Genomic DNA, 18254 nt, shown 5'->3' on the forward strand with positions numbered 1-18254 from the left:
GGAGCAGGTGTATTTGGCTCTATTAGCAGTCACTGGGCTTCTGGCTCAGGATATTCACACTCATTGGGAGCATCAGTCAGCAGCGTGCTCATAATTAGGTGTCTCTTCTGTGCTGACTATGCCGACTCCTGGCTGTGCTCTGTTTCGCACAGCACAGGAGTATCAGCTCTTTGCAAAAGCATTTTTTGTCTCCTCATGCTTACAGTGTCGGTACTTCCCAGGGGTTAGGCAGTGCCACGCGTGCTTCACGCTGCCTGTCTACACCCTCGAAGGTGCATTAGCAAGTTCTCCCACAAGCAGAGAACCCAGGAAGGTGACTTTCCTAAGCACACTCACTGTCTGCACCTGTCCCACTCAGAGGCATCCCTCCCATCCAGGGTGGCTGAAACTGAAAACTTTACAACAGCTGTAAAACACATTAGACTGAGCTGACAGTCTCACGTGAGTTTGGAGGGGGTTAGGACGGCTCACATCCTGTTTACAGACGGGGAGCGTGCTGAAGGGACGGGGCTGCACGGTGCCAAGGTGGGGACAGGAGCTGGTGAGCGCCGTGCTCACCTCAGGGCTGGCAGGAGCAGGGAAGCTGAGCCAGTCGAGGAGCTCACACTTGTCCTTCAGCCAGTCGGAGGCCCAGATGCTGACCCGACGGTCCGAGCTGGTGGCCAGCCAGAGCTCACCTCCTTCCACCCCAAACTCGTGGTACTATAGAAGATAAAAGCAACGTTATGACTCGTGCAGTACTGAAGCTATACAGAAAGCTGCCAGCAAGAACTAGCAGAGGGCAAGAGTTCATGGGAACACAGGGGATTAATGCCAGGATTAACCTCCTGGTTTCTCTCATTTGAGCAGTGCTTAGAGTCATTTATCACAATAAAATAGGACAAGGAAGCGGTGGTTCCAGAGCCAGCAGCGTGCTCTGGGCTGAGCGCCCTGGCAGAAGAGGCCGCTGGAGGAGGAGCGAGCGGCTGGCCTGAGCGACAGATTTCTGGACGTCCCCTGCACCTGCACATCTCCAGGGGAGTGCATGCAGGTAAGTATGTCTTCTAACCACATCCTTCACCTAAAACTGAAGGGGCCTCCTAACTATATAATTACCAGGACAAGCGGCTTTGCAGCCCAGATTTTAAAGCCAGAGAACTCAGGCAAAATTATTCTCATCTCAGAAAGCTGCACAAAGGAAAAAAAGACTCTCCATGAAGAGAAAGACGAAGGAGGTGCTAAAAACATGCCGCTGTTGCACATTCAAGCCTTCCAGCTTCACAGAGGGACTGTACAAAGAGCCAGCTACATGCACAAGGTCAGGCTGCTAAGGAGTGAAGCGGGGAAATCACGCTGAGGCTGTTATCGGGGGCATGGGCCACACGCACGGGTCTGAATGCTCCCAGCTCCAGCTGCTCCCAAGGAGTGCTGCTCTCTGTGGGCACACATCACATCTGTGCACGGTGTGTCGACAACAACCACCAAAGGTCCCCCCCCCCCCCCACAGGCACAGACTGGCTCAGGATTGCCCCTGCAGTGCTTGTGGCTTCTCCCCAGTGAAGTTATCCCTAGAGAAACCTAACAGAAGTTACTGGGGGTGGTGGGCACAAAGAGGAAAGAGAAGGGCTGACCGACCCAGCCGTGCTGCTGCCCCTTCCCACAGCTGTGCAGTGACGCACGGGGGACTCGCTCCTGCACAGCAGCGGGCAGAGAGGGGAAGAAAGGTCTCACCTGCTTCCTGGTGCACTGGAGGACAGTGATCGGGGAGCCCTTGTGGTCAGCGAGGATGCGGATGGTCATTCCGGTGCGAGGGCTGCTGACAGCCACGAGCCCGTCCTTGCCCCCCGATAAGATCATTTCTCCTGCGGCCAGAGGAGGGAAGGGAAGGAGACACTTCTTGTAGGAGATGAAAAAGCCCGTAGCAGTAAGGTATGATGTCACTGCTCCCCAAAGCAACATCTCCCCACTGTTACAACAAGGAACCTCACCGTCTGTGGAGTAGGCGATTGCTGTCAGCGCAGTGGCATGGGGGTGCATTTTCAGCTCCATCTCTGTCCTGGAAATACTGAACACGCGGATGGTGCCATCACTGTACCCTGCCACTACGTGCTGGCTCTCAGCTTCCCATGCAACGATGGTATGAGGCTTCCAGGCCAGGCACTGGCAGCTCTGGAAAAGAAACCAGGGCAGAGACCTGATGACCATGAAAACAGTGGGACCGTACACAGTAAATGCACTAAAAGCTCCACCTGCATGTATTTCTCCAGCTTTAGGCTGCTCCACGAGGACACAGCAGTCCTTGCAATGCCAAGCAGTGACTGTGCCCTCTACCAAGACAGAAAGATTGATGCGCCACGAACGATTACCTGGTTCAGCACTTGAAACTGTACCACCAGCTCCATGCTGCCCAGGGACCAAATCCTCACGCTGCCATCCTCCCCACACGTGGCACAGTGAGTCTCATCAGGACTGAAGGACACTTCGTTCACCTGCAGCAAGAAAGGAGATGGGAAACAGGGGCCCTAAAAACACTGCAGCCTAAAGCACATCTGCTCTCTGCACCTCTCATCCCCCAGGACTCCTCTCACAGGAAGGACCAGATGAGAAGCCCCAGACATAAAGGAAGGAGGGTTGCTTTATTTTTGTGCTAAAAAGAAATCGTGTGCTGACAACAAAGGCTTGCAATGGAAAGCAGCAAACCTAACCACGAAGCTGGAACCAGGCACTCTGCAATAAAGGTCTAAGTAAAACACCTTCCCTTCTACCATCTGAAACCTTTTTTTCTGTAGCACAAAAGTACACCAAAGCAACAGCAGAGTTCAAAACAGTCATCCTTTGTACCGTTTTTTAAAATATATTTTAGGCAAAGAAAACTTTCTGCAGTATGGATGTCCAGCTAACCAACAGCCTGCTTCCAGCAGTTGCAGCACTCAGCAACGACTCTGGAGCTGCATTCTTGCACGGCAGCAAAACGACCTGCAGTTACTCACAGGCTGAGGCCGTTAAAAACCTAAGGTTAGAGCAGCTGAGCTCAGGTTTCTTGACATTTGCCTGCCTAGTGCAGTTATCCCTAGACTCCTCTGTGGTGTCCCATCGGCACCAGAAAGCCCTGCGGCTCTGTGACCTCTCTCATGGCCGGACCAGGGAGCACTGCTGCAGCACACGCATGCTTGGAGCACAGCCAAACCACCCCCTCCCAGCACAAACCGCCCCTTCCCAGCCCCAACCACCCCGATCCCAGCCCCTCGAACCTTGTTCTTGTGGCCACTGATCAGCCGGATGCTCGTGCTCTCCGCCCAGTTGATGTACCAGAGCGTTCCTGCGGTGGTGCCCACAATTCCCATTTCTAAAGAGTCATCAAAGGCTGCACTGACGATTGTCCCATCGAGGGTAATCTCATGTTCTAGCATGACTGAGTGAGATCTGGAGGAAAGGAGGATCCAAGAGGGACCGGCTCAGCTGTTGGAGCAGACGCTGCCTCCTTCCAGTGCAATTTTCTAATAAGCCCAGGCATGGCTTTGCATCTAAATTGTTCAGTGAGGGGCTCCTGCCCTGAAACCATCGTGTATAGGAAAGAAAGAAAATAAGGGATGCAGTAGCACGAGAAGAAAGAAAAACGATATATTTTCACTCATTCTTTTAAAGAATTTTAAAAATTTAAATTTTAAAGACTATAAAGTTTCTCCACGTTGCTGACACAAACTTCGGGCATCCATTTCCAGCACAAGGAAGGTTCAGCTATCTGTAGCAAAAATCCAGGAAAAAGATCCAGGCAGAAAGAATCAGCAGCGACGGGATGGAGAGGAAAAGCTAAGGGTGAAGAGCAACAAGAGCAGCACGGCTGTACGCAGAGCTGACGCGCCCGTGAGAAGCCACCTCTCAGACAGGTCCTGGAGCTGCCAGGCGAGGAGGAGAGCACCTCAGGAGCACGGCGCGAGACGGGTGCGAGCGGAGCGGAGGCGCTGGGGCCACCACCTCCTACCTGGCCTCGGGACCTTTCAGCCTCAGCTCCCGCACGGCTGCCACCGCCCACAGGCGGATGCGCTTCGTGTTGCTGCCGCTCAGCAGCCTGCTGCGCCGGCACACCAGCACGCCTGGGGGAGTAAGGTGCACCCGTGAGTAACCCCCCCCCCTGCTCTCAGCCCTCACCCCGGGCGTGCTCCTGGTGGCCAGGCCATCGTTTCATCCCAGCAGGGCAGTGTGGGTCTAACACAGCCCGACACGCAGTGTTTTTACAGACTAGGACTGTCGTTACTACTACAAACGCGGGCAGCAGGCCCATTGCCACCCCCCACATCTGGCATCCCCATTGGGTTTCTGAGCAGAGCTGAAATCGGAGGCCTGCAAGCTCATTGCTGTTCATTGCCAAAATTCCCACAAAATTTATTACAGTCCTGACGGACGCCTGGGGCATTTGCACCCACCGATCTCGCCGTCATCGGCCTCCCACGTCATGAAGCAGCGATTGGTCTCCGTGTCCCACACGCAGACCTGGCCCGAGTTGGTCCCACTGTAAAGAAGGGTGTCGGCACCGTAACAGAGAGAGGTCAGCTCCACCGGCCCCAACACAGCCGGCGCAGGGGACCGATGAACCTGCCAGGGCACATAAAACAGGAAGGTCGCAGAGAGCACGGTGCTTACCTGCAAGGGAAAAAAACGAACAACTCCTCCCACCCTCAGTTAATTCAGTTACTGCATCAAATACAACCGAAAGCCACTCATGGCCAGCCAACATCACACTCTCGCTAAGAGAAATCATCAGCTCTTGCAGAACTGTGGGGGCAGAGCCTCCATCTCACTTGCTAGGGCTTGGAAAAGATGTCAGAGATAATGAACATGAATTTCAAAAGAAAAAACTGAGGTTTACCTTGAGATTGATGTCACCCTCCCGCTGCTCCAACAGCCAAAATGTCACCGCTCCCTTCCCCACACAGGCCATTTCTCGGTGAGAAAAAGGACTAAAAGCCACATCGTGGACTGGCTCCGAGATACAAGTTGACGACAGGAGCTCGTAAGTGTAGGTATTCCACAGAGCAACAGTTTGATCATTGTAGTCCCCTAGGTAGAACATGAGAACAGTAGGAGGGAATTCTGCAGCCTCAGTGTTTCTTCACAATGGTCACGAGCACACATTGCACACTCGTGTCAACTTTGTCACTCCGTTACCCAGTTGTTCAAAGACAACTGCTGCAAACAGCCCACAGCCCCCTTGCATGCTCAGCAAAAGCCAAGAAAGTGCTTCAGTGGCAGCAAAAGCTGCACGACGTGATGGATCATCACCTGAGCTGAGGACGGGTATAACGGGCCCAGCACTTTGTGCTGGAGGTTGCAGCACATCTGGACCTGCAGCACAGGCTGCAGCCAACGTTCAAACCAGCTGATGGCTGGTGTGGTGGGGAACTCAGCACGCAGAGCTGGCTTTCTGCTGTTTCTGCATCCTTAGTAGCTACTGCACACCTCAGCACACGTCCAACACAAGCCCTCCAGCGATACCGTGCACTAAGCACCAACGGTCTCGAAACAAGGAACAGAGGTTACCATTGCTGAAGGCGCCGCAGCTGGGTGGCTCCAGAAGGCACCGGCCTTGGTGATGGCAAGCATCCCCAGCTCTCAGACAGCCAGGAGAGCAGGTGCCTCATTGGCCTTTCCCAGGCCCCACAGCTCAGTGCAGACTTTCAGCTTTTTCCTTCTCCGCAGCCCAGGAAGGAGCTGGAGAAGGGCTCCTCTCCCACTCTGCTCCGTGAGAGCACAAAGCTCTCTTCCTCTTTAGCAAAGCTTGCTTTTTTTCAAGGGCAGACTCACCAGCCCAGAGCAAATGTGTTGCCTGCTCCACAGGTCCTCTCTTGCAAAACAAGAACTTACTAATTGCATATTTGTCCTTTAAATGTCCCCTGCCTAAACAAAACAGACAGCTTGAGCGTCCATCTTGTGCTGGCATCGCTGCCTGGCAGGAGGCTCACAGTTTGAAGCCTGGCTACTTCTGTGAATTCCAGCTAAGCAACAATAAGAAGTCCAGAAGAAAGCATTTCCCTTTGGATACTATATATAGTAACTGCGAACTATTTACACAGCCTTAGCAAGCACTAGTCAGCTGGGAGAAGAAAGCTGTAACTTCAAGAAAAACAAGCTTACTGGGCAATGAGAAGGAACTGAATGGGAGCTGGGGCAAGCCCGGTGTTCATGCCTGTGGCCGGGACACACAGGGCTCGTGTTTGCCCTCAAAACGCTGCTGACAGCGCCCTGGCAACATGCTCACTTGCAAAGAGCACCTCTGCTCACGGTCACTCCCAAGGCCACCTGGGGAGATCACTGGCAGATTTACACGCCACGTGATCCACTGTCCTGTTTGCTAGGCATCCTGTCGATTTCATTGTGAAAATACCATCCAGTGCCAAGGCTACCAAGCAGCAGCTGCTGGGCAGACCCACGAGCCCGCTGCACATCTCACGGGTATCACTTACAGCACCCTCCTCCCATGAGCTGTCTGTTCCAGGGTCCACTCCTGCACCCACACCTGGCGGTTGCAGGCCTACTCACCTAGGGTAGCAAGGAACCTGTCGTCCCGAGAGTACGCCATGGCTTGCACTTGTGTCTTGTGGTGGAACAGACTTGTTGTGCAGACCCCATCCTGAATGTTCCAGATGCAGATTTGACAATGGGAGTCTCCATTCCTCCTTCCCGAGGCAGAGGCAAGAACCTAACAGAACAAAATGTTGTCAGAGACCTTGGTAAGTAATTAGAGAACATTTCATTAGTCTTAGCAACTATTAGACCCAAATTAAAGTCATGCAGCTGGCAAATGGAAAATTCTGCAAGAACGACTGTCACTTGGCAGGAGGAGGGAGTGGTGGCAGGGAGCAGCCTTCACTGTCAAACTGAGCCAGCCCAAGGAATAGCTAGGCTCAGAACCCACTGATTTTATTTCCATAACCCCAGGTCTCCACGCAGCACACAGGAGGAGGAACAGACAACTGGGATTTTAGCCGGTGACATTCCTTTAGCTCGAAGTGACGCAGGCAAAACACAGCCCTGGGCAAGCAGAAGCCTCTCCTACCTGGGCGTCGTGGCTGACGGCGAGTGTAGAGATCTCCTCTGTGTGGCCAAGCCAGTGATTCTGCAGCCCCGAGTGCAGGTCCTCAACCACGATGACACAGCCACAGGTGTAGGCGAAGAAGCCTAGCAGAGAATGAGGAGACGGGATGTTTTCATGTAAAGGCTTCACCCACCGTAACTCACATCACAGTTCAGTAAAATTATTTTTTTTCAGTCATATGTAAAAGCTGACTCTGGTACATGGCCTCTGCAGCATCCTTCCCATCGGGCTGAGAATGGAGTAAGACAAATCTCACTTCCCCTACCCTGAGCAAAGCAAAACTGATGGGCATCACTCCAGCTTGGAGAAAGGAGGTGAGATGGACTCTGGGACAGCCCTCCCTCCTTCACTATCCACTCAGCAACAGAAGCCTGGGACTGCCTGCATCAACTAACATTCACCCCCAACAAAGAAGGGTTACTGGGTTTTACAAACAGAAAGCAGCGCTATGTTAAAGCAAAGATCCTAACCCAACAGCTAGACCTGACTTTGGCTCAGCGTATGCCTGCAGACAGTGAGGACTCGCAGCCCTCCCACCCCTCCCAAGCCCTCCCCGCGTACCTGTGTCCGGGTTCCACACCATGTTCCCTCTGCCGTTCCCATTGTAGCCGATCACTGCTTTCAGCTTCAAGAGCTCGTGGCCAGCTGGAGGAGATAAGAAACTCTGCAAGAAAAACAGACACGGGCTTAAATTAAGCTCTGGGAGGATGGCCTGGTCAGGTACAGTCAAGACCCACATAAGAAAAAGCATGCGTGCAAGCACACACATGTAACTCACACACACAACACTCACAGGCTCGTGCCAATGCTCACAGTTCAACACATCAATGGATCAATAAGAAAGCGCACGCTTACGTGTACAAAAGAGAAACCGCAGCAACAAAACCAGGCGCGGATGCTTTGAGATGGGACAAAAACCAGGCTGGCAGCAACTGCCCATCTGATGAGCAGCTGCTAATCCTGCTGGGCAAGAGTTCAACGGGTTTTGCTGACTTGGTGATGTGGATGTTTGAGCAGGAAGACAATGAGGGAAAAAGCGCTGCCAGGTCGGGGGACAGAGGAGAGAACTGATGGTGCAAGCTGAATGTAGCTTTTCTCCCACCACTGTGAACAGCAGAGCTTAGGGAAAGGTTGAGTTAAGTTTCTGTTTTATTATCGCTCTGTTTATTAACAGAGCAAGAGCTGTGCCTTAACTACCTTCACTACACTCGATGGATTGCCTTCCCCAGCCTGCTTTGCCAACGCATCTGCTCGCAAATATGTGTGCGTGATGAATCACTCCATTGCTCACTCGTCTTTCACTTTCAATAGCACATGCCATTTCCATTGCCTTTGAATAAAAAATTATGCAGATTTGCTGAACAGAAAAAGAATGGAGAATAACTCACTTTTTGCTAGTCTGGAAAGAGCTGCATGTGGAGGAGAAAGGCGGACTAATGTTAAGGGTTTCGAAATGGACATCAGGCCCGGGGGTGCATTTCACAAATTACTTTCATCCAAAGAACCAAAAAATGGAAACAGTTTTGAAAAGCCACCTACCCCAGCCCCAAAATGCCAGTTCTTCACCTGCCCAGGTAACCAGCACTGGCACAATTCTCACCTGAGGGAGCACTGATGCCTTAAAGCGAGGAGTGAAATGCCGGTAGGAATCTGGGCGGACGTAGCATTGGGGCTTGGGACTTTTGGTCTCCTTTCTGGGTTCTGCCACACAAAGAAAAAAACAGTGCCTATGTGATGCTGCTCATGGAATGGTTTGGGATCAGCAGCTATGCTGTGGCTTGCTGTCTGCTCACATAGTACGTGTGCATACACACAAGCACATGGGAGAGGCAATAAGCAGACTGCAGAGTCACTCGCACGTGCTCCTACGTGACCAAGTGACTGGCTGTATGAAAAGCGCCAGCTTTCCAGGAGCAAAGGAAGAAAATCCATCTCCCCAATCAGCCCACTCAGCCGTGCTCCAAACAGCCTAAAGGCATCCACGCTGTGCGTTCTGGGCATCGCTGCGAAAGCATAAGCCACGCTGCTAGAAAGAGCTCTCTAACCAGAGTAGCAGAGGCACATTTTTATGTTGAAGCTTTCCAACAAATCCTGCCCGGGGCTGAGCGCTGGCAGCTGCGTGCTTCTGGCAGCTCGCCACAAACTGCTGCAGCTTTGAGGCTGTGCATCTATTAATAGAGACATTGGGAGCTTTAATTTCAGCACGGTTCAATAGAATGTGCCACTTAGAGATGATATTGGCTACAAGCTGAAGAGGGGCTTCTGCCATGCCTAGAAGCTGCAGCAGGAAAAGAGCCAGAAAAACGAGTGGTCTTGGGGAGCAGCATGAGCTCCCCTTGACTCTGGCTTCCCCTGGTGCATCACTCCCAGGACACGGGAGGAGCCCCAGGGAGCACGCTGCTGCCCTTCAGAGCACGCATCCAGCCTGGCTGGCCACTGCTGTGCTGAGTGCTGCTTGGGGCCTGCCTGCACCATATTTATAGTGATCTTTATTTTTCAAGAACAGCCCAAGCTGCCATGCAGGCCTGCACACGCTGTGCCCCTGTAAAGGTGGGACTAGCCCTCATTTACCACGTGCTGACTGTCTGGGAGACCTCGAGCTCTCCCGTCTCACTTTGGGCCTCACGACAACAAGCTCCTCACTCCTGACCGGTTCCACCACAAGCACCGAGGCGTCTTTGTCTCCATTCGCCACCATCCTGCTGCTGCCTGGCAAACAGGCTTCCTCCTCTTTGTCCGACTCTGAGAAAATACCTGAAGAATAAAAACAAAGCAGTGGAAGGACAGAACCAACTGCGTCCTTCAGGACTGCTTCTTGCGAGACCAACCCTTTGATTTCTGGCAGTGTCATTCTCTTGCTCTGTGTAACAGCCCATCTGTTAGGGTGGAGGGCAAAGCAGACATTTCCTGCTGGGTATGTCCAACAAGGTATTTACCATAGCCTTCCCAGAAGCTGTGCCAGCAGCTTAGTGTATGGAGCAGAGCAGAGGATGAAGCAGTGCTGCACCGCAACACCTCTGGCTGGATTTGACCAAGTTAGGAGAAGGAAAGCGCAGACTGGTCTGTCAGTCTGCAGGAAGGGAATGAGGGGCAGAGACAGGATGCTGGTGAACTAGGCAAGGAGTTAGTCCTAAAACAAGATCAACTTCACCCTCTTCTATAATCAATTCCTCTTACTTTGACATCCTGCTAGGTGGACAGAGCTGACATCCAGACATGGTGGGGAGGACAACAATGGAAGAGGAATTGTCTGACGAGGTATATCAGAGGCATCCTTTAGCTTTTCAGGGCTCTTTTCTGTGAAAAGAAAACATTTTGCATAACTCCCTTCCTCACTTAAATCCCTTCATCCTCCCAGGGTGACTGATGGTGATGCCTCCAAGCTCATTCTCCAGCTTCCTCCTACGCAGGAGGAGCCACTTCTCCCCTGTCATTCAAGAAAGGGAGGGACAGACAGAGAGGGGAAACAGTGAGGCCAGGGAACAAGATAGAAGAGATGGAGTCAGGAGGCTGGGGGCAAGGAAAGACAGAAGGCAAAAGCTGAACACAGCCTACCAGGAAACCCAGAGCTGCCCTGCTCAGAATGTCCCCTCCTTGGCAGACTCCCACTGAGAGGTGCCAGTTAACTGGAGACTGCCAATGGGGCTAACTAGCTGGTTAGCCCCTGCTATCTGACTACCCTCCTGAGGCAAGGAACCAAAAATCCACACCCCAACCCCGACCTTGTGCCATGAACAGCAGCTGTGGAAGAGCTGCAGACCACAGCAACTCACGGGAGGGAGCAAACTCACTCACCTGCTCCTGGCAGCGGAGGAGACTCGGAGGAACGAGCCCTGGGAAGGCAACAAGCCCGGCGTTACACCGCGAGGGGACGGAGGGGAGGGGAGTCAGGGGAGGTAACAGTGCACTTACAGGGCTGGGGGCGACCTCTCCACAGGCAGAGCCATGAAATCCCAGAGGAAGATGGCATCTCCGATGCTGATGACTTGCCGCTGGTCCGGGGTGAAAGCCACCTGGCGCACCGGCTCCGAGTGGCCGATGTACACCTGGGAGAGAGCACGTCCTGAGCTCCATCACCGCGCCTGTCCGGCAGGACCCCGGCTTGCACACTGTGGTTCCTGGACACCCAGGGAAGGAAGCTTCTGTCTACGCTCCCCAGCAGAGGCTCAGCACAGAGGCCAGCACCACACCTGCAGTGCTCAAACCTATGATTCAGCTTAAACACGCTGGTCTGGAGAAACGAGCAGAAGCTGAAAACCCCCAAGCTCTCATCCCAGCTCTCAACACCTCTGAAACCCTGAGCAAGCCATTTTCTTCTGTGTGTGGCTCTGTGCCTAGCAGAGAAGTTACACCTATCTCTGTCCTTTGCACAGGCTCTCGCTAGGTGCGGTGCTTGGACAGCCCCAGCCTGCACTCGGTGCACGGCCCTATTACCTTACACATGGGAACAGGGCTGTGTTTCTCAGCAGCTGGGCAAACCGGGACTGGGGACAGTGTGTCAAGCCACACAGAGGTCACCTGCTACTTTCTTCTCCAGGGATTCAGAAATGCTTTATTTGACAGGTCAGGGCAAGGCCAAGCTGCTTCCCTCCCTGTGTGTGCAGTACCTGGAAGTTGATATCGAAGCGCATCTGATAGTCCCACACTTTGATAACCTTGTCGCCAGCAGTCAGCAGGTACCTGGCATCCTTGCTTAGTGCCAAGGAAGAGCAGGACAGCTTGTGCACAGGAGACACCTGAGGACAAGACACAGCACCAGCAGCATTAACCGAGCTAGCTCTCACTATCGGCAAGTTAAACACTGCCTCAGCAACAAGAAATGACAGGTCTGTTGGATGAAGATGAGAGGAATCCTTTTGGCCTCTCGTGAAGTTTAAAACAGGAGACAGAAATGCCCAACACTCCCGAGAAAGGAGTGTGCTGGTTTCCTGGTCCTTCCCCAGGAGCGTGAGGATCACAGAACCAGTGAACATACCATGATCCAGACAGATCCACTATGACACAGCCCCATCTCAAAATTCAGGTGGGTCATTTGGGTATTTCACTAGCTCTCCCATGAGACCGGTAACTAGTCCCACACCAGTAGTCCACTGCAGTGCAGACAGGTTCACGTCCTTATGGTTCAGCAAGCAGACAAGAGCAAGGCAAGGAAGCCAAGAAGAAGACAAGAGAGGCAAGGAAAACAAGGACAAGCTCAGGCTCACCCTAAGCATGACCACACCAGGACAGGTACGTGCTCGCCACTCATGCTTTTCTTGGAAGCCTGTGAACTCCAGCATGAGCTCTTCTCTCATTTAGCCGCCCAAAGCAACACGAAGTGTCAAAGCCCCTCCTGAGGTGAGGCCTCAGTACATGAATTTCACAATGCCCTACCTCTCGCACCAGTCGTCCCGTTTTTGCATCAAGCACAAGGATTTTATTGGAAGACGTGGACACCAGGAGCTCGCCTCGCGGCACAGGAGCGAAGCAGACTCTCACTGCGGTGTCCAAGGCTGTGCTGTTCAAATCGAGGATGCTGATGTCCACCCTCAGCAGCTGTGAAACAAGAAGCTACTGAACAAACACCCTGGAGAAGCCCCACAAGCAGCCACTGGGCAGCCTCGGGGGTTGCTCTTGTGGCTCTCCTAATAACACAAGGCTACCGAGGCCCCCAGGCTCTCTGCTCCCCGTGCTCCACCCAGCCACCTCGAGAGGGGCTGCAAGGTACAGGCAATGTCCCCGTTATCCAGGAGAGCAGCTCACAAAGAGGGCTCAGAGCTGACAGGCCACGCAACTGTTCCTCAAATTGCCTTTCCAGAGAGGAGTGGAGTTGGAGAAGAAATCTTGACTTCATTGTTTCTGTCTCACAGAGTGGAAGTCAAATCTCATTGTAAGCACCCTGAGCAAGCACCTGCAGTGCTGGGAGGGCTCCTTCCAACGTTGCTGGTGCCCGAAGCCCCTGACCTGTCTCATCTCATACAGTCTGGGGGAATTTCCTCCCCTGCCTGCCACAGCATGCCCTCCCCCAGGAAGGTGGGGACCCCGCTGGGTACCTCATCGAGCGAGCAGGCCTCCATCACGGTCACAACATACTTGGAGGGCCCCACGAAGGCCAGGAGACGGCTGTCCCCACTGAGCACCAAAGCATCCGGGCCGCTCCCAGCATCCCGGGCCACCACGTTACCTGAGGGCCACAGCAAGAGAGGGGTGAGGAGAAGAGCGAAGATCATGCTGCAGGCAGCTCGCTCCGTGACGGTTTTGCTGCCTGCTGCCTGCAGCTCCTCCTGCCTCTGCATCAGCCTTGGGTTAACGCTCTGGCCTGAGAAAGGAGCAACCTCTCTTTTGGAGATGCTATTAAACCTGCAAAAGCCAAACCATACAGTAAACCACCTCAAAGACAAGGTCTAGATACGTGGCCCTTAGCCTGACTGAATGTGTGGTGCTTTCAAGGAGCGTGGAACAAGCAATAAAATTGATTTTACTATTTATTTTTTAACATTACAAGAAGCTTCAACTAGGAGCTATGGAGGTAAGACCTCAACTGCAGCCTGCATGTCTGAACGCTGCGTGGAACAAAGTCACTGCCAAACCCCACCACACCGATGTCAGTCTGGTGGGCAAACCCAAAAGACCCAAAGACCCAAAGGTCTGAGAATCAGAGGAATTATCTGTATTTATTCCACCACCAGAATTCCACTGTTAGGTCCCATGGCCAGGCAGAAACACGGGTTCTGAGCAGAGTCAAAACTGGAAGGTCCATTTCCAGTACAGACACCAAACTTTGGTGACTTTGGACCAATTTTCTAATCTCTCTGAGCCCCTTCTCTTTCTCCACCTAATTCAGCTGCACACTCATTGGGGCAGGATCTTCCTCTTTGTACATTGCACTGCGTAACGGAGCTCCCTTTCCCTGCCCAAACTTTTCTGTGCTGCCACAGCTAATTTCAAAAGTCTACATTAAACATGATGTTACTATTCCAAAATGGCTTTGTCCCTGCCTGCAGCTCGCCACCAGCACAGCTCTCTGTGCAGCTGTGCTGCAGGCAGAATGAGGGAAACGATTCAGTTTAAACAAATTAAGCTGCATGCGCACAAAATGGAAAGAGTCGGGGCTTGAGCATGAGTAAGTAGGCAGACTCTGCACTTGTGTTACTCCTGGGCAACACAGTGTTGAACCCAGACCTGAGAAAGCAGGTCTCTGTGACCCCAGCCCATCCAGGAAATCAAAATACAAAGGAAGCTGAAGGTGTTCGAACTAAGGTTTGCTAACAGACAAGGTGTAAACACAAACACTGCAGCTCAGAAGGTTCTCCAGAGAACCCCTCTCTCTGAGTAGACTGCATCTGGCTTGACTTTGGTGCTGGGATGTCTGTGCTACTACAAAAACTGGGGGAAAAAAAGGCAACCCACAACCCCAAAGTCTTACCCAGGACTCTCAAGACATGGCTTTTTGGCTCCACAGAGCTGTAAAGAGCCAGAGTTCCTTGCAGACAGGAGCTGAACATGAAGTTGCCATCTGGAGAAAAAGTCAGTCCAGTGATCACAGTGCGGTGCTGCCTGCAAGAAGGCAGAAAACATGAAAAGCGTAGAGAAAAGCCACAAGAAAGAGTAGCAACAAGGGGAACAGAGTGAAGGACCCAGGAGAGCAAAATAACCAGGGGCAAGCAGAGGACTCCACCATGTTCACACCTGCAGCAGAACAAGCAGCACTCCGACTTTCTGGAAAAGTGAGCAGCTAGTGCAGCACTCCAGCTGTCCCTGGATGGGACAAGCTCCCTCTCCCTTTGGAACATCCTCCACTTCCCACGCCAAGGCTCACAAGAGCTCCCCGTTCAGCTGATCTCTAGGACAGCCCCTTTCCTACTGGTGGCCACCTGTCAGCTGGGAAATCCCCACACACAAAACCCTCATAGCTTGGTGTGCCAAGGTTTTGAGTGGTGGAAGTCTAATGTGCAAAGGCTGTCTCTGCTTGAAAGCCACTCAGCTGGGACATGAGGACTCAAGTCCAAGAAAAGTACTTTTCCCACTGCACGGATATTGCTCTGGCTCTTGCCACAACACCCACAGTCAGACCCACGCCCGCACGGGTGCAACTCCCACTGCAAACACTTACTTGTGCTCCATCAGGAGATCGGAGGCCGCCAAGCTGAAGGTCCGCACCATCCCGCTGTCAAAGCCACAGGCAAGGATCCGCTGGGTAGGGTGAAAGGCCACAGCACATGGCATCTCATCTGCAGCTGTGAAGTCATACAGCTGCGGGGAAGGGACATAACACAGGCACAAAGCTGGATGAAGCAGTACCTGGCAGCCACACGTAACAACAAGGCAGCCTCAGGCCTCCACCGTGTGTCCTGCAACAGAAATCTCACCCTTCCTGGTTGCATCCAAAGCCCAGTGAAGTCCTGGGTCTTCAGTCATTTAGATAAAGCCCCTGGGTATTACATTTTGTGTTAAAAGCAGTATACACGTGATGAAGGAAAAGAAAATATATCATCCCATTTTGTTTACCAACACCTTCAGAGTCTAAGACCAAATTATGCATTAAGCAAAAACTCTGAACTCAGGACTTCAGAAGGATTTCTTGCCCAAGGTGTACCCCACGCTTCAGGGAGAACATTTAAGGGCTCTTGAACTGTGGAACTTTGATAACTCGGCTAAACAGAGACTGAAGAGACTATTAATAAATGAGATATCTAATGACTTGCATCTCACCCACCTGTTGCATGGACACAAGGTCCCAGACTCGGATGGTGTTATCCTGAGACACTGTTGCCATCTGCTTCCAAACTCCCTCCACTGAGAACGCCAAAATGGAGTCCTCATGAGAGCGCATGAGGGTGCTATAGTCCCGGGACTCTATATCCAGGTAGCCCAGGTTCCCAGCTGTGGTTGTGCACAAGACTTTGTGGCTGTCCGGACTGATGCAGACAGAAGTCACCGGCGCCTCATGCTCTGGGGAAAGACACAGCAGTCAGCACACAGCCCCAGGAAAGGAGCAACAGCACCTGGAGCACAGCTACAGAGCCAGATTCACATACAGGAAATAAATTCACACAGGAATGAACATCCCGCATGACCTCAAGATTAAGTGCTTGCAGGTTTGAGTCCAGTGACAAATTAGTCTGTGCCCTTTCTAGAAGTCCCTGAGCTCGGCTGTTACGATAATTGTTTCAAACAGAGTGAAGAACCGCTTGACTTCTCCCCTAATTTTTCACAGACAGATGAGCTGTAGGTACAAGGGCACAGAAATCAAGATGGACTGCCTGTTCTCACCCAGGCTCTCCTGCCTCTTGCCTAGGAGTTAGAAGAGTGAACGTGAATAAATTGTCATTGAAGTAAAATACTCCCAAGACAGTCCCCTCTAAAGACAGCAGGCATAAAAAACGCCCTCACTCATGACAGTTACTTTAGGAGACATTAGAGCGGAGGTTTTGCTTCCCAGCAGCAGGCTGGCGTAGATGTGGAGTTCAGAAGGACCAGTCCCAGCTCTACTCACCCGCCTCTAAGACAACGGCCGAGAAGTCCAGCGGCCACAGCCGCAGGTAGCCGTCTTCTGAACCCGTGGCACAGAAGGCTGAGGAGATGCTGATACTGTTTATAGCGATCCCAGAGCCTGAAACCCCAAAAAACACCATATTGTACACCGGCAGAAACACAAAAACTCAAGCTGAGGGTTCCCCAACCAAGAGCAGGCTCCAACTTGCTCCAGCAGCCAGAAATCCCACTGTGAATGGCTGCAGCGGCTGCCTCGGGTCCCAGCCACCTCTTCTCAGGATTCAGAACGTATTCAGTCCCCTGTCCCTCTGCCAGCAATTCTCTTTACCACCAGTGCAGCTCTGCTTATTCTTGCCAGGCACAGAAACACCTTACCACTTTTTAAACCTTGCCATACTTTTGGTGTGAATGGGATCTTATGGTAAGGGATGTCCTGGGTTAACTGTCTGAGACCCAAAACTGTTTCACTCCTGTGCCTCAAATCCTCCCTGCAGGGTAGCGAGAATTGGGAGAGAAGAACAAGTGGGGGTAATGACACCTCTACAGAAACTGGGAAAGTAACTGATTTTTAGGTTCTGGTATGAAGTCTATCAGTCAAAGGACCGAAGACAGCCAACACTGCCACCACTGACACCCCCCAGGGACACGGTTTCATCTCCTCTTTGTTGTTTTCTCACCCACGAAGTGGGAACTGAGTTACATACTTCTCAAAGGGGCATGCTCAAGATTAATTAGCTCAATTTGCCAAAGCAAAACATGCACCAAGTTTTAAGATCGAGCAGTCACACTTGAAAGTGAATTCTTCCTGCTGTTAGAATTAATGGACAAGCTGAAAGCTGAACTACTTTGTATACAGCATCAAAGATTTCCCAAACACTTCATACAGGCTGAATAATGAAAAAATCCCCAAATTCATCTTTTCATTGATCTTCTCCACTCTTTTTTTTTTTTTACATCTCTGCATTAAGATTCTCATCAGTAAATTAAGACCTTGTTTCATGTTTCTAAAAGCAGTGTTTCTCTGAAACAGCAATCAGCGTTTAAAATGCTAAAATTCTTTCTTAAAATGATACTTTGCTGTCCTAAGTACAATTATCTGCAGTGCTTAAGAGGAAAATAGTTAGCTAGCAGTGATCTAATCAACCACGAATAATCTCTAGCAGGAGGTAAGAGGCTGGTTTAATTTACCAGAGGTTCGTTTGAATTCCCTTCTGCCCCCGATGACAGCCGAGCTGCCCCTTACCCCTCCTCCCTGCCAGAGCCCTACCTGCCCCGCCGCCCTGCTTGTCCTGCTGCTGCGAGGGCAGGAGCCGCCGCGCGCTCCTGATGCAGACGTGCTTGTAGTCCACCTCCAAGACGTGGCCGCTCTTGCTGCAGACAAAGCTGAAAAGGAGAAAGACACCCCCCCCACCCCCAGGTCAACTGGGTGCCCAAGGTGCCTCCCCGTGAGCTGCCCCACAAATCGGAGCTTCCTGGCTGATTTCCTGCCCCTTTGAAATGCCAGATAGAAAAAGTAAAAGCTCAGCACCGACTTCAGCAAGAGACCTCTCTGCCACAGGACACAGCCCACGGGGAAGGCAGGGGTCGGCTGAGCTGACAGCTCTGCCTTCTTGTAGCAGCATGTGGTAGCAACAAAGGCCTTGCTTTGATTAAAATAATGGCAAAAAAAAAAGTGATCATATTACTGTATTTAAAGGATATGTACCAC

The 18254-nt window shown here is 52.0% G+C and overlaps 1 protein-coding gene across 4 annotated transcripts in view; it reads right to left on the reverse strand.

Moving 5' to 3' along the window:
- WDR90 (WD repeat domain 90) overlaps window positions 1–18254 on the reverse strand; it is a 31543-nt gene that overhangs the window by 2362 nt on the left and 10927 nt on the right. For all 4 annotated transcript variants that reach the window (XM_040574460.1, XM_040574459.1, XM_040574457.1 and 1 more), the window contains exons 17-40: window positions 17814–17929; window positions 16548–16664; window positions 15768–16003; window positions 15165–15304; window positions 14478–14608; window positions 13105–13235; window positions 12446–12607; window positions 11680–11808; window positions 10985–11118; window positions 10868–10905; window positions 10250–10369; window positions 9644–9826; window positions 8673–8773; window positions 7634–7736; window positions 7034–7155; window positions 6517–6676; window positions 4847–5037; window positions 4404–4572; window positions 3962–4073; window positions 3231–3402; window positions 2346–2468; window positions 1968–2148; window positions 1711–1841; window positions 559–702 (exon numbers count right to left, since the gene is read on the reverse strand). In XM_040574460.1, coding sequence (XP_040430394.1) covers window positions 559–702; window positions 1711–1841; window positions 1968–2148; window positions 2346–2468; window positions 3231–3402; window positions 3962–4073; window positions 4404–4572; window positions 4847–5037; window positions 6517–6676; window positions 7034–7155; window positions 7634–7736; window positions 8673–8773; window positions 9644–9826; window positions 10250–10369; window positions 10868–10905; window positions 10985–11118; window positions 11680–11808; window positions 12446–12607; window positions 13105–13235; window positions 14478–14608; window positions 15165–15304; window positions 15768–16003; window positions 16548–16664; window positions 17814–17929 — 3346 coding nt within the window. The remainder of the gene's footprint in view (window positions 1–558; window positions 703–1710; window positions 1842–1967; window positions 2149–2345; window positions 2469–3230; window positions 3403–3961; window positions 4074–4403; window positions 4573–4846; window positions 5038–6516; window positions 6677–7033; window positions 7156–7633; window positions 7737–8672; window positions 8774–9643; window positions 9827–10249; window positions 10370–10867; window positions 10906–10984; window positions 11119–11679; window positions 11809–12445; window positions 12608–13104; window positions 13236–14477; window positions 14609–15164; window positions 15305–15767; window positions 16004–16547; window positions 16665–17813; window positions 17930–18254) is intronic.

This window comes from Cygnus olor, chromosome 15 (genome assembly GCF_009769625.2).
Source record: "Cygnus olor isolate bCygOlo1 chromosome 15, bCygOlo1.pri.v2, whole genome shotgun sequence".
In the NCBI taxonomy this organism is placed as follows: Eukaryota; Metazoa; Chordata; class Aves; order Anseriformes; family Anatidae; genus Cygnus; species Cygnus olor.